Genomic DNA, 21,119 nt, shown 5'->3' with positions numbered 1-21,119 from the left:
ATTCGAATTTATGTATAAACTATTTTGCATATGATAAATTCGCACCCTGATCTCTAATCGTTCTCCTTAAATCTATTTAATTGAAATATTTTGTTATTATTACTAACATTAGGTGGAAAAAATAATCAAAACAGCCAAGAGCTATTTTCCACCTAATTGCTTTATACTTGTACTGTTAATATAATCATCAATTTTGTGATTGTAAACTCTATCTGTATACAGATACATTTATTTTAGCAATAAACGTTATCTTATCTTATCTTATCTTATACTGAGATTATTTCTCCAGGATTGATATTACATACATAGATTATTTCTCCAGGTTTGATATTATATACTGAGATTATTTCTCCAGGATTGATATTACATACAGAGATTATTTCTCCAGGTTTGATATTATATACTGAGATCATTTCTCCAGGATTGGTATTACATACAGAGATTATTTCTCCAGGATTGATATTATATACTAAGATCATTTTTCCAGGATTAATATTATATACAGAGATTATTTCTCCAGGTTTGACTGAGATTATATATCCAGGTTTGATGTTATATACTGAGATGATTTCTCCAGGATTGATATTATATACTGAGATTATTTCTCCAGGTTTGATATTATATACTGAGATCATTTCTCCAGGTTTAATATTATAGTCGTGATCCTAGGATAGCAGGGGTTGCGCTAAGTTGAACTTCAACTTATATTATCTACGTTCATCAGGATATATACTGTATACAGTATTCTAAGTCTAAATCTTTATTGAAACATTCCTCATTAAAAATTAAAAAATAAACATAAATATCCGCTAAATACTTGATGCAAATATATATTTTATGTCAACGTTTTCTAACATAACCAGTTTTATATTTCTGTAAGCAAGAAAATGGCCAGAACTTTTCTCTTACAGAGCACATATAGGTGTTCGTTTTTTAAAAGGTTTAAAATTCAATTTTATTGGTATTTATGAGGAAGCAGAAAAGGTTTTTAAAAGGTTTAAAATTCAATTTTATTGGTATTTATGAGGAAGCAGAAAAGGTTTTTAAAAGGTTTAAAATTCAATTTTATTGGTATGCAGAAAAGGTTTTTAAAAGGTTTAAAATTCAATTTTATTGGTATTTATGAGGAAGCATAAAAGTGTGAAATACATAAACGGTCAAATAACCAGTCTTTCATATCGATAAAGTAGACCCAGGGTTACCCTTTTCTGAGACGACCGTATGAAGAAATGTACTATTCATATTATTTGCTGAATGCAAGCTTGTTTCTTGGCAAAATCATTTTGTATTCGATTGTTAGAATTCCTATTAGGAATTTTTATATACACTTTTTATTAAACTTCATTAAATTCTCATTTAGGGTCTATTCTTGCCTTCCACGAAAAAAATGCATAATGAAATAGTGTTCCAATCAAATGCTTTAGTCTAAATTATTTACAGTTTTGCTTATTTCATTGATACCAATACACCAATGTTGCAAGGACAGCAAATCCTGCAGCGATAACTAAACTGTTAATAAAACTTTGCAGAAGGTTTTCAGATTTAGATTCATCATAATATCTAAGTCCAGGTTCAGGTTCGGCTCCAAGCTTGTCTTCAACCTCAGGATCAACTTGATGTTCAGGTTCCGGTTCTGTCTCTATGTCCTCCTGGAAACCCTCCATGAATCCATTTAACAGCGACGCATCCTCCGTGCAATCCTCTTCTAGACAGGCAAATAATATTTTTTAGATAGACCCCCCTTAACCTAGCCTACTCCCAGCATGCAAGATTCGCGGGAAATCCAGAAAGTTTTCCGTTTTTCCGGTTTTCTGCGTTTAATTTTTTTGCTCTGAAAGTTCATATTTGGTGGTCCCAAAAGTTATTTTTGCGTAAGAAACATTAATTTTAAGAGATTTTTTTATTGCTAGGTAATGGGTGAATTTACGCAAATTTGCTTCAGAGGCGTGTATTGGCAAGGTATTTGCAAAGGGGGGGGGGGGGGAGACATTTCAAGGGTGCTGAAACCCCCCAGAAAATTATAATTTTTATTTTTTCCAGGAGGGTACAGCTCCAATTGCAACCCCCCCCCCCTCTGTATACGCTTCTGATATGTGTATTACGTTTAACGTTAGTTCTGTTAGAGGGGTAACAAATTTTAGCATCGATTCATTTTTCAAATTTATTAATGAAGATTTCTAAGGTTAAAGGTGAAATGAAAAATATTTCCGAAATTATAATTGTTTTACTGTAGCTAAATTCGCAAAGTAGAATCTGTTTATATATATTCCATTATAAAGTTTTGAAACTGTCTAAACTTCTGACTGCCTAATGGATTTATCAGGTTCGAAACCACAAATAATCAGATAAAAAAGTCATTGATGATACATATAGTCTTTGTTGTTAAATGGTGATAAAACATCAATCAAAGTCAAACTAAAATCTGTGTACCTGAGTTGTTATTTACTCCTTGTCTTTGGGTCTCTAGTCTCCGAAGAACCTGGAGAACTTCAGGTCCTAGTTCTACATTTCTCCGAGTAGGTATCTAAACCACACCAATTTATAATTTTTCCGGGTAGGTACCTAAACCACACCAATTTATCATTTCTCCGGGTAGGTACGTAAATTTCACCAATTTATAATTTCTCCGGTTAGGTACCTAAACCACACCAATTTAAAATTTCTCCGGTTAGGTACCTAAACCACAAAAATTAAAAATTTCTCCGGGTAGGTACCTAAACCACACCAATTAATCATTTCTCCGGGTGGGTACCTCAACCACACCAATTTATCATTTCTCCGGGTAGGTACCTAAACCACACCAATTTATAATTTATCCAAGTAGGTACCTAAACCACACCAATTTATCATTTCTCCATTTCTCCATTTAGGTACCTAAACCACACCAATATGTATCATTTCTCAGGTAGGTACCGAAACCACACCAATTTATCATTTCTCCGGGTAGGCATCTAAACCACCCAAATTTATTACTTCTCCGGGTAGGTACTTAAACCACACCTTTTAATGAAGTTTGCTAAAACATAAAAAAAAACTAAGGTGTAAGTAAGGTGTATAAACTATAATAGAATTACCATCTTATCATCATAAATTGTCAATTAGTGATATTTGTTTGTATGTTTATAAAGTAGTTTCATACATAAAAGAGAGGTACATTTTAAGCTATAAAGTATATCATACATTCATGGTTTGCTGCAGAAGTGCATGTAGCGACATGTTTCTTTTAAGGGACTGTATACGTAATTTTAAGGGACTGTATACGTAATTTTAAATGATAAATGACTTGCACTCATGTCCGATTCACAAATTATGAAATTATACTTTGTAAAAAAAACACAATTTAAAAGCAGCAATTTTCAGAGAGAAAGGAAGGGTAATTCATTTATCCTTGAACAGAGGTTTAAAAGGCCTCACCGTAAAGCTAACATTTTCTACTCAATAAATGGCTGGGGCAATTAATATTAAGCCCTGTAGTTATTAAAAAAAAACTATCAAGGATATAGGAATTAATAACATACAAAATATTGGAAAATTATAAATACCGGAATCCTTTCCAAAGGATTTTGATATTCAGCCGAACGGCTTCTATTAAACGTAAAGGGCGCCTCTCTTTGCCTGAAAAATTTGTTTGATATTTTTTGAAGATTAACTAATTACCAAATGTCGTCATCTATAAAATCCGTGGATGAAAAAATGATAAATAAAACACTAGGAAACAACAGAAAAGAGTTGAGTCTTTGTAACAAACTCAAGTTTTCTAAACTTTTGATAATTGAAACTTAGATTGTTCAATCATAGTTAAAAATGTCTAAGGTTTACGACTTAGGGTTGCAAAGATATACGAATTAGAAAACCAGAGTTTGTGGCAAAAACTCAATTCCTTTAGTTTTATTGTTACAATATACAGAAATACATATTTGGAATCTTTATAAAACTCTCTTCAATGTGTCACTTTAAAGTACATATTCACGTTTCTTCAGTTCATCAAGTTTTATTGATACAATATACAGAAATACATATTTGGAATCATTATAAAACTCTCTTCAATGTGTCACTTTAAAGTACATATTTACGTTTCTTCAGTTCATCAAGTTTTGAGAAAAGAATCCGATTCGATAAAAACAAAAAATAACAAACAACAGTAATAAAAATACACTTTATGGAGAAAATGCACTTCTTAATGATTCCTCGTGAGATGAAAATACAGTAAGGCAAAGTTTGAATTTATTAATTAATTTAACAATGGCTGAAAATTAGACTAAAAAATAAACAATATTATTTCGTTCTTAAAACCTGCAGTAGTTACTTTAATGTGTGAACGAAAATGTAACCTTCAATATTTTTATTGTAAGATTTTTTTCTGTGAAGAAATGGTGCAATTCTTATGTTTTCTATTAGACATTCTAACTGCATTGTTAAAATTTAAAAAAAAGACAGTCTCAAATAACCTTTTTTAAGCCAGCTTCCCCCACTTTGAACTTTTAAAAGCGGATTTACTCCTTTTTATGTTTTAGTTTTAGTTTTAACAATTTTATAAAATAAAATAGTTGACACAATTTTTCAGGGTTGCCTTTTCTCCGCTCACACGTCTGCGATCAGTTCTTGAGTACATTCTGGGACATACTCTTTGACACGTCTGCTATCAGTTCTTGAGTACATTCTGGGACATACTCTTTGACACGTCCGCTATCAGTTCTTGAGTGCATTCTGGGACATACTCTTTGACACGTCTGCTATCAGTTCTTGAGTGCATTCTGGGACATACTCTTTGACACGTCTGCTATCAGTTCTTGAGTACATTCTGGCGACATACTCTTTGACACGTCTGCGATCAGTTCTTGAGTGCATTCTGGCGACATACTCTTTGACACGTCTGCTATCAGTTCTTGAGTACATTCAGGCGACATACTCTTTGACACGTCTGCTATCAGTTCTTGAGTACATTCTGGCGACATACTTTTTGACATTTTTGTTTTCCTGATTTTTGCCTCCCTGGTCATTGAATCTTCTATCATGGCCTTGGTGAGAGTTCGAAAAAAAATGAAAAAAAAATATTTTTTTAAATCCTTGTAATTTTCTTCTCTATAACAAAGAATATTTTACCTGCCAAAAATAGATTGACCGGGGTTTAAAGCTAGATCAGCTTCAATTCTTCTAAAATAAGATTATTATCGATATTTTTGGTGTGTGTGTAGACAGTTATCATTTTAAAAAATAGGAAAGGAGAAAATATTCAACTTTTTTTCTTTTATTTCTTACCGATTTGTTTCTTCCAAAATTATCTTCAATTCTTGTCCGAGTTTGGATTTAGTCGAATCAACTTCAGGATTCGCCAGAAATTTACTGAAAGGAATTGAGTCTTTGTCACAAACTCAAATTTTCTAATCTCTATATATTTGCAACCTGATGGTGTAAACCTTTGATATTTCAAACTTAGATAGTTTAAAATATAAAGGGTCTACGACATTGGATTGCAAAGATATATGGATCAGAAAATCTGAATTTGTGGCAAAGACTCAATTCCTTTTCTTTAAATTACAAAAAAATCTCCAAATTTAGAGCGAAGAGCTATATTAAACAGAAAACATTGTCAATGCAATCATAGGTTTGTTAAACGTGTCCAGTTTTGTTATAAAAGGCCATTGGTAATAATTTTAGCAGATTTTTAAAAAAAAATTTTGAAAAGTAAATGAAAAATTTATGAAAATTATGAAAAGTTTTGAGTTTTACCGAAGGTTCTCCCTGTTCTCTCGAACCTGCTCTAGGGTTGGTTCATCTAGATCATCCAGGTCGTACTCTAGAACAATATCATCATCCTTCATCCCTCTCATATCATAATTGTCAACCATCCTGATACCATCTGTGGTTCTTATCTCATTCTTATCATCCATCCTGATTCCATCTGTGGTTCTCATCCCAAACATACCATCCTTACCATACGTGTCATTCATCCTATCCCTAGTATCCATCCTATCCATGGTATCCATCCTATTCCTAGAATCCATCCTATCCATGGTATCCGCTCTATCCATCCCATTTATTCCATCCGTTCTTCTCCGAAAATCCTTTATTTCATCCAGTTCCTCCTGGTTTATCCTCTGCAATCTACTAAGTTAAGTATTGTTACAAGGTTTTTCAATAAACTGAATGTTTGTTTAATATTTAGTTAAAATTGGTCTGTTTGGCTGTTATTTGTTTATTTAAAGGAACTGTTCACGTATTTTCCACCGACTTTCCTTTAAAAACTTATTTGCCCATTTTACGACAATACTCTTTGCTCATTTGTTTTTTAAACCCAACTTTTTTCTTTCTGAAAATATATAATTTCAAGGCTATAATGCAAGAAAAGTTATTTTAGTGGTGTACGCAGCTTTTGTACTGCAGTGTACTGTCTCTGGGCGGTAATGTAAACACAAGACGGATGTCACAGCCTGACATGGGATCCATCTTTCACATAAAAAATCAATGAAATATTCTGGTCATAGGAAACTATTATGTGAATTATTAAAATCATCAAAATTAAATGCTTTTATCCTCCACGGATACTAAACGAACACTGATGCATCTATTCTTGTTTACAAATTCCGCCCAGAGAAAACTGGTTTCAATATGTACGCAGAGTATACGCAACTGCAGTCAACTTTCCTTGCATTACAACCTTGAATTGGAGTATCTCTGTAAAGAAAAATTTGTTATTTCCCTAATTTTTATATTTTTATCAGATTTTAACAATCGGGAATGTAAATCTTTAAATGGGGGGGGGGGGGGGCAAGGTGGAGGGCGCACAAGAAATTACGTCAATTGTTTCTTTAACTTCTAATTTATTTCACGGTTTGAGAAAAATATTAATATTTCATTTTGTTGTTTAAGAAATTTTAATGAAAGGATCTTTACAATATTATTTTAATTAATTTGAAGTTATTCAAAGATTTCCAATTTTTTATGAAATTGAAAAAACTCAATTGTCAAGGATGGAACTATCGTCTGAGCACAAAAACACTTTTGTTACAATTCTGGGATCTACACCGCTTCTGAAAACTGTAAATTTAACAGAGGTTGTCGGAAATTATCTAATTAATCGAGTTTTCAGAAATAAAGCATTCTAAATTCTTTGTAATAAATACTATCAATAAAAAGACAATAAATGTAGATAAATATATATATTACATTGAACAAATGTTATAAAACTGCACAGTTGGATTTTATTTCCAGTGACTCTCCATAATCATTTACAAAGATACCTTTTAAGCAATTTTGTAATAAAATTAATGAGATATCCAAGCTATTATCTTTAAAAATAGTTATTTTACTGTGGTTTCTCTAATAAAATAATTATCTCTGATTAATCTCTTTTCAAACCAGAAAACTACAATATCTCTTCAGGAAGATTCTTCGTGTGAATTGTGAATCGATTATGTCAGTAAGTTATTGAAATGTCACTCAAAGTTCTGAGCCCCAATATAAGCTTAATACTCTTCCTGTTCCAATCCTCGTCTTTGATTGGGTTCAATAGGCTTTCTTCTTGTTCTTCTTTCATATTATTATGGTTGTAATTATTAGTTTATTTTTCTTTTCAATCTTTCAGAATAAATACTCTAAAAAGAAGAATTTTATTAATCACGAAGCAAAATTCAGAAATGTATTAGTTAGCATACCTTATCAATTACATAAAGGATTGACCATCTTGTAAACCTTACGAATCTTACCGGCTAAATATTATTCTGATAAATATTCACGCAACCTCTTATTTTAATCTTTCAAAGTTAGATTATTTGATCTAACAGAATTCATAGTTTTAAATATCTAAGGTCTACGACATTGGGTTGCAAAGATGTATCAGAGTTTGAGACAAAGACTCAATTCTCTTTATTCCACAGATTTATTATTTAAAAGTCACTTTCAATTCTACTTTTGTCAACATGGAATATTAACATCAAAGGAATGGAGTCTTTGGAACAAAATCAAACATTTAAACCACAATATCTTTAGAACTCGATGTTGTAAACCTTTGATATTTCAAACTCAGATTACTTGACCTAATAGAATTCATAATTTGAAATATCTAAGGTCTGCAAAATTTGGTTCCAAAGATATAGTGATTAGAAAATCAGAGTTTGTGTCAAAGACTCAATTTCTTTGTTTGAGGAAAGTTTGAAATTTCGCAAGTTTCGTGGTTTCTTATGATTTTCAAAATATGCTCTTAATTCCCCGCATTTCCCGTGATCAATCCTGAATTTGCAAGTAAACATATGTTGTAATAGTCAAATAAAATAAATGAAGGTTAAGGACCTGTTAGTCTAAAATAATATGAGAAACCCAAGGATAAAATGTAAACAGTCCCTTCCAGAGAGCAGATGGAAATAATTTAATCTGAGTTAGGTATTGGAAATATTGCATAATTGGACTTTTTTAAATTTGATGAATTGTAAAAGTAAAAATGGTTTCCCAATATCAGCAAAAGTAAAAATAGTTAATAATAAATATAAAAAATATATTTAAACCTGGCCCGACTATTTAAACCTGGCCCGACTATTTAAACCTGGGAGGATTCAATGATAACCAGAAAACTCTCAAACAGCAAAACGACCTTTAGAATCAAGTAATGAATTTAAAAATCCAATTTTGCAGTGTAAACAGCCCTATTTCACTTAATTAGTGAAGTGTCTAGTAAAACTATTTGCTTTTTATTTAACAAAATCAAATAAACTTAATTATTGCTATTGCCTCCTATTACATTGTTTTTTTGGTAATCACTGTACTATAAGATTAAAGCATAATAATGGAAATAATATATCTTTACAGATAATAGAACAAGCATGAACTGAATATCTCATGGTTGCTAGGTTCTCCAGGTAAAGGGATACATACACGATAGAAACTATTTAACCAATCCATCAGATTTTTGAAACATCCAGTGGATTAAACTTAGAATCATAGATATTAAGATTTCAGAGCATTTCGCGATCCTTTAGACTAGTTTTAGCTTGATAATTCTTCTATATAAGTTTTTACTCCTTTTTCCTAATTCCATAAAAAATCAGGGGAGGTTTTTAAAAATAAAGAAATATTTTGAAAAAAAATTAATCCAGAGTACATTTTTGCCCACGCTTAGTGATAATACAATAAAAACTATGAGTATGGGTAATATTTGCATGTATTGTATTGTATACACTATACAGTATGTAATATATCCTGTATATATATTAGGAAATAGATATTAAACATGACGAAACCTCCCGGTACAGTTTCCTTTCAATCCTTGTAATTAGCATTTTTATCCAAACACTTGACGAGCAAAACATGTTTTTTTATATTCTCTGTCATGAAATTTTGCTAATAGGCGCGGCGCATAGAGAGATCTGAGTTTTTACTTGCACTGTTGAATTGTCAACTGTGCCTGTGTGTGTACATAGATCTAATTTTGACAAGGAGAGTTAGGACTCATGAGTTCACGATTGAATGAATTTCAATAAAGGATGTCAAGAAGAATGTCAAAACGGATGTCAAAAAGGATGTCAAAAGGAATGTCAAAAAGGATGTCAAAAAGGTTGTCAAAAAGGATGTCAAAAAGGATGTCAAAAAGGATGTAAAAAAGAATGTAAAAATGAATGTAAAAAAGGATTTCATAAGGTTGTCAAAAAAAATTTAAAAGGATGTCGAAAAGGATGTCAAAAAGGAATTCAAAAAGAATGCCAAAAAGAATGCCAAAAAGAATGCCAAAAAGGATGTCAAAAAGGATGTCAAAAAGAATGTCAAAAAGGATGTCAAAAAGGATGACAAAAAGAATATAAAAAGGGTGCCAAAAAAGTCAAAAAGAATGTCAAAAAAATTTCAAAAATGAATGTGAAGAAGAATGTCAAAAAGGATATCAAAAAGGATGACAAAAAGGATGTCAAAAAGGATGTCAAAAAGGATGCCAGAAAGGATGTCAAAAAGGATGTCGAAAAGGATGTGAACTGATATGTAAATGAAGGGTAATTAAAAGTTCTGTTTAGTGCTATTAAAATTAGCAACTCAAAACTTTGAAAAAGTTATTTTAAAAATCCTTGTTTTGATTTTTTCCTTTTTCATTATGCTTCCTTCACACTTATAGAACTTAGTGAAATGGAGAAAATAAGAAAGAAGCTAATTTTTTTAAAGAAACTGTTATTACGATTTTCTTATTTTTTGTTGATTCTTGAAATCATTAATCCTCCTGCTCTTGTTGTTTACATGATATTTGTCCTATAATTTTCCGTTTAATTAAAGGAGGGTTAGTGTGCCTAATTAATGAAAGGATTGCTAATTAATAGGTTTAATTCCCCCCTTCATTGAGAAGGCTTATGAACAACAACAAACATTTTCCAAGTTTCATTAATAGTTTCGAATAATTCCGGCCAAACAGAATAATATTAAACAAATTCTTTTGAAAACATATTTTTTTCCTTTGGGTTAACATACTTTTAAGTAAGAAGAGTAATAGAATTTTAAATTGCAAACACATCTTAACAATATTATATGGGATCTGAGCTGAAAACTTTAGAATAGGATATCCTTAATCCCGATCGCTTAATCTGGGTATCCAATGAAAACACTGTGACACTTTTGATTTTCTTCCTAGTCCTCTCTTTTGGATGTATAAAATTTACGTTTGATAACAATTACAAATGCGATGCTTTATCGATTGAACTAAAATCTAATTGAACTAAAGTCAGCTGTTGACAAGTCGGCTTTTAGAGCATTTGAACAAATATAAATTCAATCATGTTTTTATGAACTTATTAAAAACCCATTTTATCACATTTGTGAACTATAGCAATTTTGAACGTTAGTTTTAAAAAACATTAATCCAAAACTTACGTTCGTTCAATCAAATATTAGTTCAATTGATATGACACCTTTAACACCAGAATGGGCAGAAAGGCGCTAAAATTTAAAAAATTTAAAAGATAAAAAGTGTAACAAACATGATACGCTAATTAGTTAAATTTTAAACTTCTTTCTTGGATATCGAATGCGTATTAACCTAATCTCGGGTTTAGTGAAACCAGGAGATCAGGCATTGATCTCGATATCCATAATTCAAAAGTTTTCAGCTCAGTTAACATTAAACATTACGTATTCTTCTCTGAATATTACTTAAATTAAAATTTTTTAAAGAAACTGAAAAATTATTGTTCAAAAGTTTTTAATTGGATGAAAAGAATCACGGGAATATAAAGTCCCTAGAAATCCCGTCTTTTAAGAACACATAATTAAAAAAAAAATCCAAATTTCTAGAATTATAAGAAGAGTTACAGGCTTTACTTTAAAATTTTCTTTAAATGCTGCCGGGCCATCAAATTAGTAGAAAACGTCGTCACTTAATTCCCAGGTTTTTAGGATTTTAACCACTTTTTCCGTCAACATTCCGGAAACTGTGCAGACTTATTTAACTGTAGGAAATAATGTTGTAAATGTTTAAAAGAAAGAAAAAATCTTTATTAGAGGTTTTAGATTTGTTTTCTTTTTTAATTTCATGAAATTAATTGAACTATTGTTGTCAAAAAAGAAATTAAAGAAAAAATTAGATTTCTGAGAATTATTTTCTGTTCATTAGTTTTATTACGTTCTTAAGTTAATATTAAAAACTTTAATTGTGAGAAAAGTTTGTAGAATAATACAGGGATAGAAAAAGATATAGATCTAGGTTCAGGGTTTTCCTGTATCTCCGGGTACTAATTAGAGTTGGATGAGAAATTCAGGGTTTATCTGGAAGGACTGGTTTGTATTGAGTGCGGACGAAAGAAGCTAAGAGAGAGAGTCGTCCACAAATAAAAATAAATTGAAAGATGTTCAAAATAAAAATATTGCCAAATAATAAAATGCTGGAAATAAAACACGTGTGGTCCATCACATCTATTACACTGAGAACCAGAAAACTGTCGAATGTCGTCTTTGTGTTTCCTTTTATTTAAGAAATGTCACAAAGAATTATGTAATTTCAGAAAGGAATTTATTTTTTTCAACAAACTCTAACTTTTCCTTCCTAAATCATAAAAACCTGATGGTGGAAACCTTTGATTTTTCAAACTAAGATTAATTGATCTGACAGCAGTCATAATGTGAAATATCAAAGGTCTTCTATATTGGGGTCCTTAAATACATAGGAATTAAAAAATCAAATTTTGTTGCAAAAACTCAATTCCTTTCACGAAGAATTATGCAATTTGCAGATGTTGCAACGGACAAATCTCAGAAATATTTCGGGGACTTATTCAGAAATAGATCCACCAGTGGAAATTAGAAAAACTAAATTGACATTTCATAATTTTAAAGAAAAAATAAGGCTATACGCTAATTCTGTTTCTCCATTTATGTACAGGGTTACCCACATACAGGGTGTCCCATAAATATGATAAATAGTTATTAATGTCGTCTTCCATATACTGTATTAGATATTAAAGACTTTTTGCAGTTTATTTTGTTAAACAAATCTTTTGCTTGAATATATTTAAGTTTGAAATCAATTTTACAATAACATGACTGTTAAATAATATTTTGATTATTTTCTTTGGTATCAAACAACCTAACAAATTATGGAAGAAGACATTCAAACTATTCACCAACTTTCATGTTTCGTGGGACACCCTGTAGATAAAATGGCTGCATAAATTATTTGGCAAGAAATACACAACTTAGCAGGAAACGAACAGTATAAAGTTCGCACAGTCGTCCCTTAAGTCTCATTCTTTGTGGGTAACCCTGTATATACTCCATCCTCCCTAACTCTATCCCCCCACACTCTATTCTCCTCACACTCCATTCTTCCATATCTTAAAACAGAAACCAAGCTAAATCATACTATACGATTCCGGACAGTTCTTTTTAAATTTTTGTAATTAGTAAATGTTCTTCACGGTACTATCCTTCTTATATTTAATTATGTTAATCTAATTACAGTACATCAGTGTGTACTTTTTAAACTGCATATCTTTAATAACCAGTGTAAGCCTTTTCAACACATCTCTTATTTACACAATTAACCAATATTGCGTTATATATTCTTCTGCTGTTTTATATCCTGATCTCAATTCTGCTCTCCCTGGGTTCCTGGTATCCAGGTTCAGTACTCCGGGTTCCCAAACCCTCCAGTACTCAACCCTTATCCCTGAGTAGGCATATGGTCAACCACTCCTCTCAAATTATGAGTTTGGATCAAAAATAGATTATAGACGTGGCTAATTTATGAAACAACCGGGTTTCCGATTTTCCCAATATTTCAGAAAAATTCGATCGTTCTCAGGCTTCAAAGGTATCATTATCTCTTCAAAAAACACTGGATAAATCATGACAGCAAAACCTTCTCAGGGACTGCTAGCGATATCTGTAATGGTTCTCTCTGTTTATTCAGAAATATTTAAACCATTATTCAGGAACAAAAAAAAAGACATCGCAGGATTTCTACAACTAAAAAGACCGATATAAAACCATGAGTTTCATATCATATCTTAAAAAAAAATTTAATTGTTTTTAAATTGTTTTTGAAGAAAGAATTCCCTAAAATTACAGAAACAATCCCTTTAAACAAAAAGATAATGTTAAAAATTGTGATAAAAATTTGAAGTTTGAAATATTGCATCTGGAAAATCTTTAAATGACATTTATCACACCTTAATATACAGACATTCTTTAAATTCATCCAAATCTTTAAATGACATTTATCACACCTTAATACAGACATTCTTTACATTCATCCAACTCCGCTCAACTACAATGGGACCCATAAAACTGTGGACTAGGAAGACGACGTAAATTCAATCTTTTGTGTGTTTGGTGTTTTATAACTTTTCGATTGCACCGTTGCACGGTTTTACTAGTAGCTTGAAGATAAGCTTTTTATATGGAAAAATTACACCACAAAATGCATGTTTCTCATGTTCAATGGACCATTTAAATAATAACTTAAGTCAACAGGCATCTTCTTACTCCGCAATGGATGAAACCTACTGTAGCGAACATTCAGTATTATTTCATATCTTCCAAAATCTTGATGACCTAAAGTCAAATAAAATGCTTTTACTTACACAGTGAATTTTGCCAATTTCGCCGTTATAAACTGAAACCAGAAATAACGGCGTTGTAATTTCCAAATCTGCATGTTAAGAGATACTAAAACAGTATAAGTAAGTAAGTAAGTAGGGTAAACCCAAAGAACAATGCGCCATGTGAATCTTCAAAGTTAACCTGTAGCCGAATTTAAAGAATTTGAGCCGCGACTTAGATCCACCAAAACCCGGTTTAAATTAAGCGCCGGCAAAAATCTTAAAACATTTGATACAATTTTATGTGGAACCAAGCATATTTAAACCGCGGCTTAAATTTAAGCCGCGGCTCAAATTCTTTAAATTCGGCCTTCGGTGTTGAAATTAGATTTTTCATTTTAAAACTGTCTGGATATCTAGGCGTGAAATTAAATCATAAAACTCAAGATTTACGAGTTTGTCTTTCAGATTTTAATTTCTTTGATAATAATCCAGAATTCCGGTTTTAGTTAAAGGGACTGTAAGCGTAATTTCAAGTGACCCTCCATACCAAGATGACTGCGGTACCCTTGAAAGCTTTGTCTGATCAAGTATTAATTAAATATCAATATTATCTTTTCTTCAAACTGTTTATTTTCATTTGCGGGTTCTCTGCGAAAGTGACTTCAGCATTTATTGTTTAAAAGAAGTAATGAAATAGAGAAACTCACAGAAAACCGACGGACGACGGACATTGCCATCTTTGCATGGAGGATCACTTGAAATTAGACGTACAGTCCCTTTAATACAGTTTTTAATGCACAAAGCTCATGCGCCTGGACCGGTTTATTGATGAAGGGTCAGAGAACTTTGGAAATTTTATCATGAATAATATCGCTTATTTCTGTCTCAAGATTTAAATTTCTAGTGAAAAGCATTGATATTAGGCCTACGAGTCAATTAGTAAATGCCTCGTAAAAAAAGACGAATTTAGAGTCGTCATTAAATCTCTTGAATAAAAGAAGTTCAAAAGATAAATAAAGGTGTTAAAACAAACGCTTTATTTATTTCTTTAACAATAAAATAACAGATTTAAAACTTTAAATACACGCTTCTAAGAACACTGGACAAAATGTGTTTTATCCTATTCTATCCCTGATCCCCTGTATTGTGACGGGATAATGATGTTTATGATTGAAATAATGCCGCCATTAAACTATTAAACAAGAAAAAACTTGTTTTATTCCATCTTTAAATAGGAATTCTTCTCAGTTTATTAGTTTACAGTCAATTAGACATGATCCTTCACAGGTTGCATAAATCTGTCCGTTCGCATTTCTGTCTGTCTGTTTGTCACTGTCTATTTTGTATGGTGTCTATCCATTTAAACCTGACTTAAACGGTCGGTCTTTCTGTCTATGATTATGTCTGACTCTGAACTTAGCTCTCAACTCATTCCCAGTCATCAATTCTCAACTCATTCTCACACATCCCGGTTTCTTGACCATCAGGTTAGTGTTTGGTCGGTTTGTTTGCTCTCCCCCCTCCCTATCTTAGTGTCTAAAATTCGATAACCGCCAACAAATTTCGCTTAAAGGATCTATACTGTACTCCAGGTACAGAATATAGACTGTACTCCAGGTACACGATTTAGACTGTACTCCAGGTACAAGATTTAGACTGTACTCCGGGTACAGTATCTATACTGTACTCCAGGTACAAGATTTAGACTGTACTCCAGGTACAGTATCTCTATACTGAACTCCAGGTACAGGTACAGGATCTAGACTGTACTCCAGGTACAAGATTTAGACTGTACTCCAGGTACAGGTACAGGATCTAGACTGTACTCCAGGTACAGTACAGGATCTAGACTGTACTCCAGGTACAAGATCTATACTGAACTCCGGGTACAGGATCTGACTCGACCTCTGCTCAGTTCATGTCTGAACCCAGAGTGTGTTTTCCCTGTCTCAACCATGCAATATTTAGCAGGATCTTGTACAAAAGATTATTCATCCCTTCGTCCTCCCACTCTCCTCAGATACATTTATTTTAGCAATAAACTTTATCTTATCTTATCTTATCTAACTGTCTGTAGGTCCTAATCATATATTCTAAACAAAGGGGGAAAAAGTTCCAAACCATGGTTGGGCCAGCATCTGGCACTAAATCTCAGATTTTGGCCAAAATCCCAGTTTGGAACTCTGTTGCCCTGAAACGCCAACTACTGTGTATCTAAAAAAACAATGTTGTTCTTTCTCTATTTTCCCTGAAACGTCATAGCTCTAAACAAAACTTGGGTTGAAAATTGAAAAATAATTATTCCCGAATTTCATTTTGAAAATTACGTTAAAAAAGAAATGATTCTTTTATATTTAAAATACGTCAATTCTTTAGTTCAAAATATTATATTTTCTCTCTGATATGATAGAAATGAACCAAAAATAGGGATTAAAAAGCAAGAGAACAAGTGCACTGCAAGAGAATAGGAGAATAAGAGAACAAGAGAACAGGAGAACAGGTGAACCGGAGAACAGGTGAACCGGAGAACAGGAGAACAGGGGAACATGCAAACAGGAGAACAGGAGAACAGGAGAACAGGCGAACCGGAGAAAAGGAGAACAGGGGAACATGACAGGAGAACCGGAGAACAGGAGAACAGGAGAACAGGAGAACAGAAGAACAGGAGAACAGGGGAACATGCAAACAGGAGAACAGGAGAACAGGAGAACAGGCGAACCGGAGAAAAGGAGAACAGGGGAACATGAAAACAGGAGAACCGGAGAACAGGAGAACAGGAGAACAGGAGAACAGAAGAACAGGAGAACAGGAGAACATGGAGAACAGAAGAACAGGAAAACGGGGGAAAATGAAAACCATAAAGGAAGAGAACAGTACAACAGGGGAACAGGAGAACAGACGAATAGGAGAGCCCTAGAAAGCAGGAGAACAGGAAAACTAGAAAGCAGGAGAACAGAAGAACAGGAGAACAGGAGAATAGGAGAACTAGAAATCAGGAGAGCAGGAGAACTAGAAAGCAGCAGAACAGGATAACTAGAAAGCAGAAGAACAGGAGAACTAGAAAGCAAGATAACAGGAGAACTAGAAAGCAGAAGAACAGGAGAACTAACAGGAGAACTAGAAAGCAGAAGAACAGGAGAACTAGAAATCAGGAGAACAGGAGAACTAGAAATCAGGAGAACAAGAGAACTAGAAAGCAGAAGAACAGGATAACTAGAAAGCAGAAGAACAGGAGAACTAGAAAGCAAGATAACAGGAGAACTAGAAAGCAGAAGAACAGGAGAACTAAAAATCAATAGAACAGGAGAACAGGAGAACAGGAGAACTAGAAAGCAGAAGAACAGGAGAACTAGAAATCAGGAGAACAGGAGAACTAGAAAGTAGAAGAACAGGAGAACTACAAAGTAGAAGAACAGAAGAACTAGAAATCAGAAGAACAGGAGAACTATAAAGGAGAAGAACAGGAGAACTAGAAATCAAAAGAACAGGAGAACTAGAGATCAGGAGAACAGGAGAACTAGAAAGCAGGAGAACAGGAAAACTAGAAAGCAGGCGAACAGGAGAACATGAGAACAAGAAAACAAGAGAACAGGAGAACAGGAGAACATGAGAACATGAGAACAGGAGAACAGGAGAACAGGAGAACAGGAGAACAGGGGAACAGGAGAACAGACGAACAGGAAAACAGGAGAACAGGAGAACAGGAGAACAGGAGAGCAGGAGAACAGGAGAGCAGGAGAACAGGAGAACAGGAGAGCAGGAGAACAGGAGAACAGGAAAACAGGAGAACTAGAAAGGATTAAAACAAAAGACCAAGGAAACAGGAAGTCAGAAGAACTAGAAAGCAGGAGAAGAGAAGAGGAAACTATATTTATTGCTGAGTTTAAACAAAAGATGAATATTTATATCTATGAACTCAACAGTTAGAATTCCTGGATATTCTATATTTAAACATTCTTCAATTATCTGCTCATTGTATGGAGCATTGTACTAAACAGTGTCTTCCAACCTCAACTATTTTATCATTGTATAGTTTACTATTTTATCATTGTATAGTTTACTATTTTATCATTGTATAGTTTACTATTTTATCATTGTATAGTTTACTATTTTATCATTTTATAGTTTACTATTTTATCATTTTATAGTTTACTATTCATCCAGTTATTTAATTAATTAGATATTAAGCAAGAAAATACTTTTTTATTGCACTGTTAGTAAATAATCTAATATGTTGTTCTTAATATCTAACTAGCATTCTTTCAGTAAGTTCGAAATTCTTTCGGTAAGTTCAAACTTTTTGCGGTAAGTTCAAAGTTCTTTTGGTAAGTTTGAAATTCTTTCGGTATGTTCGAAATTCTTTCGGTATGTTCGAAATTCTTTCAGTAAATTTGAATTTCTTTCAGTAAGTTCGAAATTCTTTCGGTAAATTTGAAATTCTTTCAGAAAGTTCGAAATTCTAACAACAGTAAGATCGAAATTCTTTCGGTAAGTTAGAAATTCTTTCAGTAAATTTGAATTTCTTTCAGTAAGTTCGAAATTCTTTCGGTAAATTTGAAATTCTTTCAGCAAGTTCGAAATTCTAACAACAGTAAGATCGAAATTCTTTCGGTAAGTTAGAAATTCTTTCGGTAAGCTCAACATTCTTTCGGTACGTTCGAAATTCTTTCGGTAAGTTCAAAATTCTTTTGGTAAGTTCGAAATTCTTTCGGTAAGTTTGATATTATGAACAAAATGTTTTTTTTTCTAACAGTGTCACCGAACATTACCTTTTTGTTTTTAATTATATGCAAACTTTAATAGTATCTTTAATCTATATACAATACATATTTTTTATACTAGAAATGAGTCAATTAGTTGGAATTAGTAGATACATTTAGAAAACCGACATAATACAATTTAAAATTGAATTTACAGATAACTGAGTGTACAGAAAACAAATGACCCTGAAAAAGTTTTTTTTCTGTAAAAAATTATTTTTATTAAAACTTTAATTTTTTGGTATGCTTTTATAAGGAATAGTATTTTTTCTGTAGTTGATCTAACAATTATTTATCATTTGTTTTTTAAAATAATTTTTGAACGCCCTGTATGTTTTTAAAGTTGTAATGAAGAGGAAATCCCGGATTTCTGCCTAAATAGTTTATTTCCAGTTTAAACTAAATAGATCATCATATCCTTTATCATTCACTTCAATATACAGCATACAGCATATATGCAATATATAATTAGGTTTTATTCATCTAAAAATAAGAAATACACTCAAATTCTTTTAAGCACAAGAAAGCATGGTTTGATATATTAGTATTACAAGTTCTGTAAGTACGTGAGCCCATTGACAAATAATGTTATTTTTTTATGTTACGAAAGAATGCATTATAGTTAAACAAGATTATAGTTTTTAACATAAAATCCATGTTAGGTAAGAATTACATCAAACATGTTAAAGAGGCATACTGCATGCAGTTATATAACTGCATGTTTCCAGTCCAGTATGTCTGAAGTGGAACGGAAGAGGAATGCGGAAGTTCTGAAAAGAAACTTTGAACCGAAACCATCCTGCGGGGATACACCCTCACTCCTCAGCCCCTCCCCCACCCCTTCTGTATGCACTATTGTCCTAGTTGCGCCTCTGTAAATTCTATATTTCTTTTTATTTCAATTGTTCCTGTTTATGTTTCCCATCCTCCTGTTGATCTGTGAGAACTAGAACAGATTTCTTGATTTAATTAATCATAATTATCTGTATTCTCGGTTCACAGATTTAAGTAGACAACTCCTTTATGTATATTATATATATAGTTAAAGAGAAATCTACTACAATCTTTACCCTCTCTTCCCAAACTTACTCTCTAACCTCCTTCCTTTCCCTTCTTTCCCTTCCCTCCTTTCCCTCCCTTATCCTCACTTCTCCTTCCTTTCACATCCCATCATTGCAACCCTTATCCTCACTTCGATCCCCCTCACTTCTCCTTCCTTTCACATCCCATCCTTCCAACCTTTATCCTTACTTCTCCTTCCCACTTCTCCTTCCTTTCACATCCTATCCTTCCAACCCTTATCCTCTCTTCTCCTTCCTTCCACATCCCATACTTCCAACCCTCATCCTCACTTCTCCTTCCCACTTATTCCCTTTCTTTCATATCATCTTTCATCCTTCCAATAGACATTGTATTTTAGTTGTAATCTACCGGTATACTCTAGTATACCCACCAGGGGGCGTAATCACAGATTCTTTACAAACCGGGGACACTATACTTCCCATTCAAAATATCTAAGATTTAATTTCTTTTTACACAATTTGTTAGGCTAAACAAATTATAAAAAACTAACTTCAAGAAATAAGCAGTTCCCTGCCATGGTATTTTGTCCACTAAACTCATCGATTAATTATCAAATAAAATATAAAAATTGGTCCCGCGAGCCGGTAGGATTAACAGGGGGGGGGGGTATGGTAGTGGAAGGGGTAAGGGACTGTAAGAAGATCTAGAAAGTTTAACGAACGAAAGAACGGCATGAAAACGAAAGTTTTTTTCTAACGCAAGTTTTTTCTATCGAAGTTTATTTGTTAGATTTTAAAACTACAAATGAAAGGAACTGATTACACCACTCATCTCTAATAGTTTAGAATAGAGATGTGAATAGAATACAGATTAGAATAGAGATGTGAATAGAATACAGTTTAGAATAGAGATGCGAATAGAATACAGTATAGAATAGAGATGTGAATAGTATACAGTTTAGAATAGAGATGTGAATAGAATACAGTATGTAATAGAGATGTGAATAGAATACAGCTTAGAATAGAGATGTGAATAGACTACAGTTTAGAATAGAGATGTGAATAGAATACAGTTTAGAATAGAGATGTGAATAGAATACAGTAAAGAATAGAGATGCAAATAGAATACAGTATAGAATAGAGATGTGAATAGAATACAGTTTAGAATAGAGATGCGAATAGAATACACTTTAGAATAGAGATGTGAATAGAATACAGTTTAGAATAGAGATGCGAATAGAATACAGTAAAGAATAGAGATGTGGATAGAATACAGTATAAAATAGAGATGTGAATAGAATACGGTTTAGAATAGAGATGTGAATAGAATA

The 21,119-nt window shown here is 32.5% G+C and overlaps 3 protein-coding genes across 3 annotated transcripts; 1 reads left to right on the top strand and 2 right to left on the bottom strand.

Moving 5' to 3' along the window:
- Positions 1-1,103: 1,103 nt before the first annotated feature.
- Positions 1,104-4,706, bottom strand: LOC111706596 (uncharacterized). Its single transcript, XM_023479509.1, has 4 exons — positions 4,625-4,706; positions 3,543-3,649; positions 2,431-2,524; positions 1,104-1,705 (listed from the first exon to the last, which is right to left on the bottom strand). Exons 1-4 carry the CDS (start codon positions 4,704-4,706, stop codon positions 1,452-1,454), a joined length of 537 nt encoding a protein of 178 aa, XP_023335277.1. The 3' UTR covers positions 1,104-1,451.
- Positions 4,707-4,736: 30 nt separating this feature from the next.
- Positions 4,737-6,285, bottom strand: LOC111706595 (uncharacterized). Its single transcript, XM_023479508.1, has 4 exons — positions 5,731-6,285; positions 5,260-5,343; positions 5,104-5,154; positions 4,737-4,992 (listed from the first exon to the last, which is right to left on the bottom strand). Exons 1-4 carry the CDS (start codon positions 6,030-6,032, stop codon positions 4,737-4,739), a joined length of 693 nt encoding a protein of 230 aa, XP_023335276.1. The 5' UTR covers positions 6,033-6,285.
- Positions 6,286-15,406: 9,121 nt separating this feature from the next.
- Positions 15,407-17,305, top strand: LOC111706594 (vicilin-like seed storage protein At2g18540). Its single transcript, XM_023479506.1, has 3 exons — positions 15,407-15,493; positions 16,434-16,522; positions 16,924-17,305. The coding sequence occupies exons 1-3, from the start codon at positions 15,407-15,409 to the stop codon at positions 17,303-17,305; spliced, it is 558 nt and encodes a 185-aa protein (XP_023335274.1).
- The last annotated feature ends 3,814 nt before the right edge of the window (positions 17,306-21,119 follow it).

Source organism: Eurytemora carolleeae, unplaced genomic scaffold, assembly GCF_000591075.1.
Source record: "Eurytemora carolleeae unplaced genomic scaffold, Eaff_2.0 scaffold740, whole genome shotgun sequence".
NCBI classification, from domain to species: domain Eukaryota; kingdom Metazoa; phylum Arthropoda; class Copepoda; order Calanoida; family Temoridae; genus Eurytemora; species Eurytemora carolleeae.
The sequence above is the reverse complement of the archived record's forward strand: the minus strand, read 5'-3'. Positions and strand labels throughout refer to the sequence as shown.

Excerpts from the sequence above, each read along its gene's own strand:
- LOC111706596 (XM_023479509.1), bottom strand. The coding sequence starts at position 4,706 with ATGCACTCAAGAACTGATAGCGGACGTGTCAAAGAGTATGTCCCAGAA. Across the intron at positions 3,650-4,624 it reads GATAGCAGACGTGTCAAAGA|TTAATCTTCAAAAAATATCA; the intron begins GTATGTCCCAGA and ends TTTGGTAATTAG. Across the intron at positions 2,525-3,542 it reads ATCCTTTGGAAAGGATTCCG|ATACCTACTCGGAGAAATGT; the intron begins GTATTTATAATT and ends GGTGTGGTTTAG.
- LOC111706594 (XM_023479506.1), top strand. The coding sequence starts at position 15,407 with ATGTCTGACTCTGAACTTAGCTCTCAACTCATTCCCAGTCATCAATTC. Across the intron at positions 15,494-16,433 it reads CCCGGTTTCTTGACCATCAG|GGATTAAAAAGCAAGAGAAC; the intron begins GTTAGTGTTTGG and ends AACCAAAAATAG. Across the intron at positions 16,523-16,923 it reads ACAGGTGAACCGGAGAACAG|AAAGCAGGAGAACAGGAAAA; the intron begins GTGAACCGGAGA and ends GGAGAGCCCTAG.
- LOC111706595 (XM_023479508.1), bottom strand. The coding sequence starts at position 6,032 with ATGGATAGAGCGGATACCATGGATAGGATGGATTCTAGGAATAGGATG. Across the intron at positions 5,344-5,730 it reads GAGAACAGGGAGAACCTTCG|TAAATTTCTGGCGAATCCTG; the intron begins GTAAAACTCAAA and ends AATTCCTTTCAG. Across the intron at positions 5,155-5,259 it reads ATTTTGGAAGAAACAAATCG|AAGAATTGAAGCTGATCTAG; the intron begins GTAAGAAATAAA and ends ATCTTATTTTAG.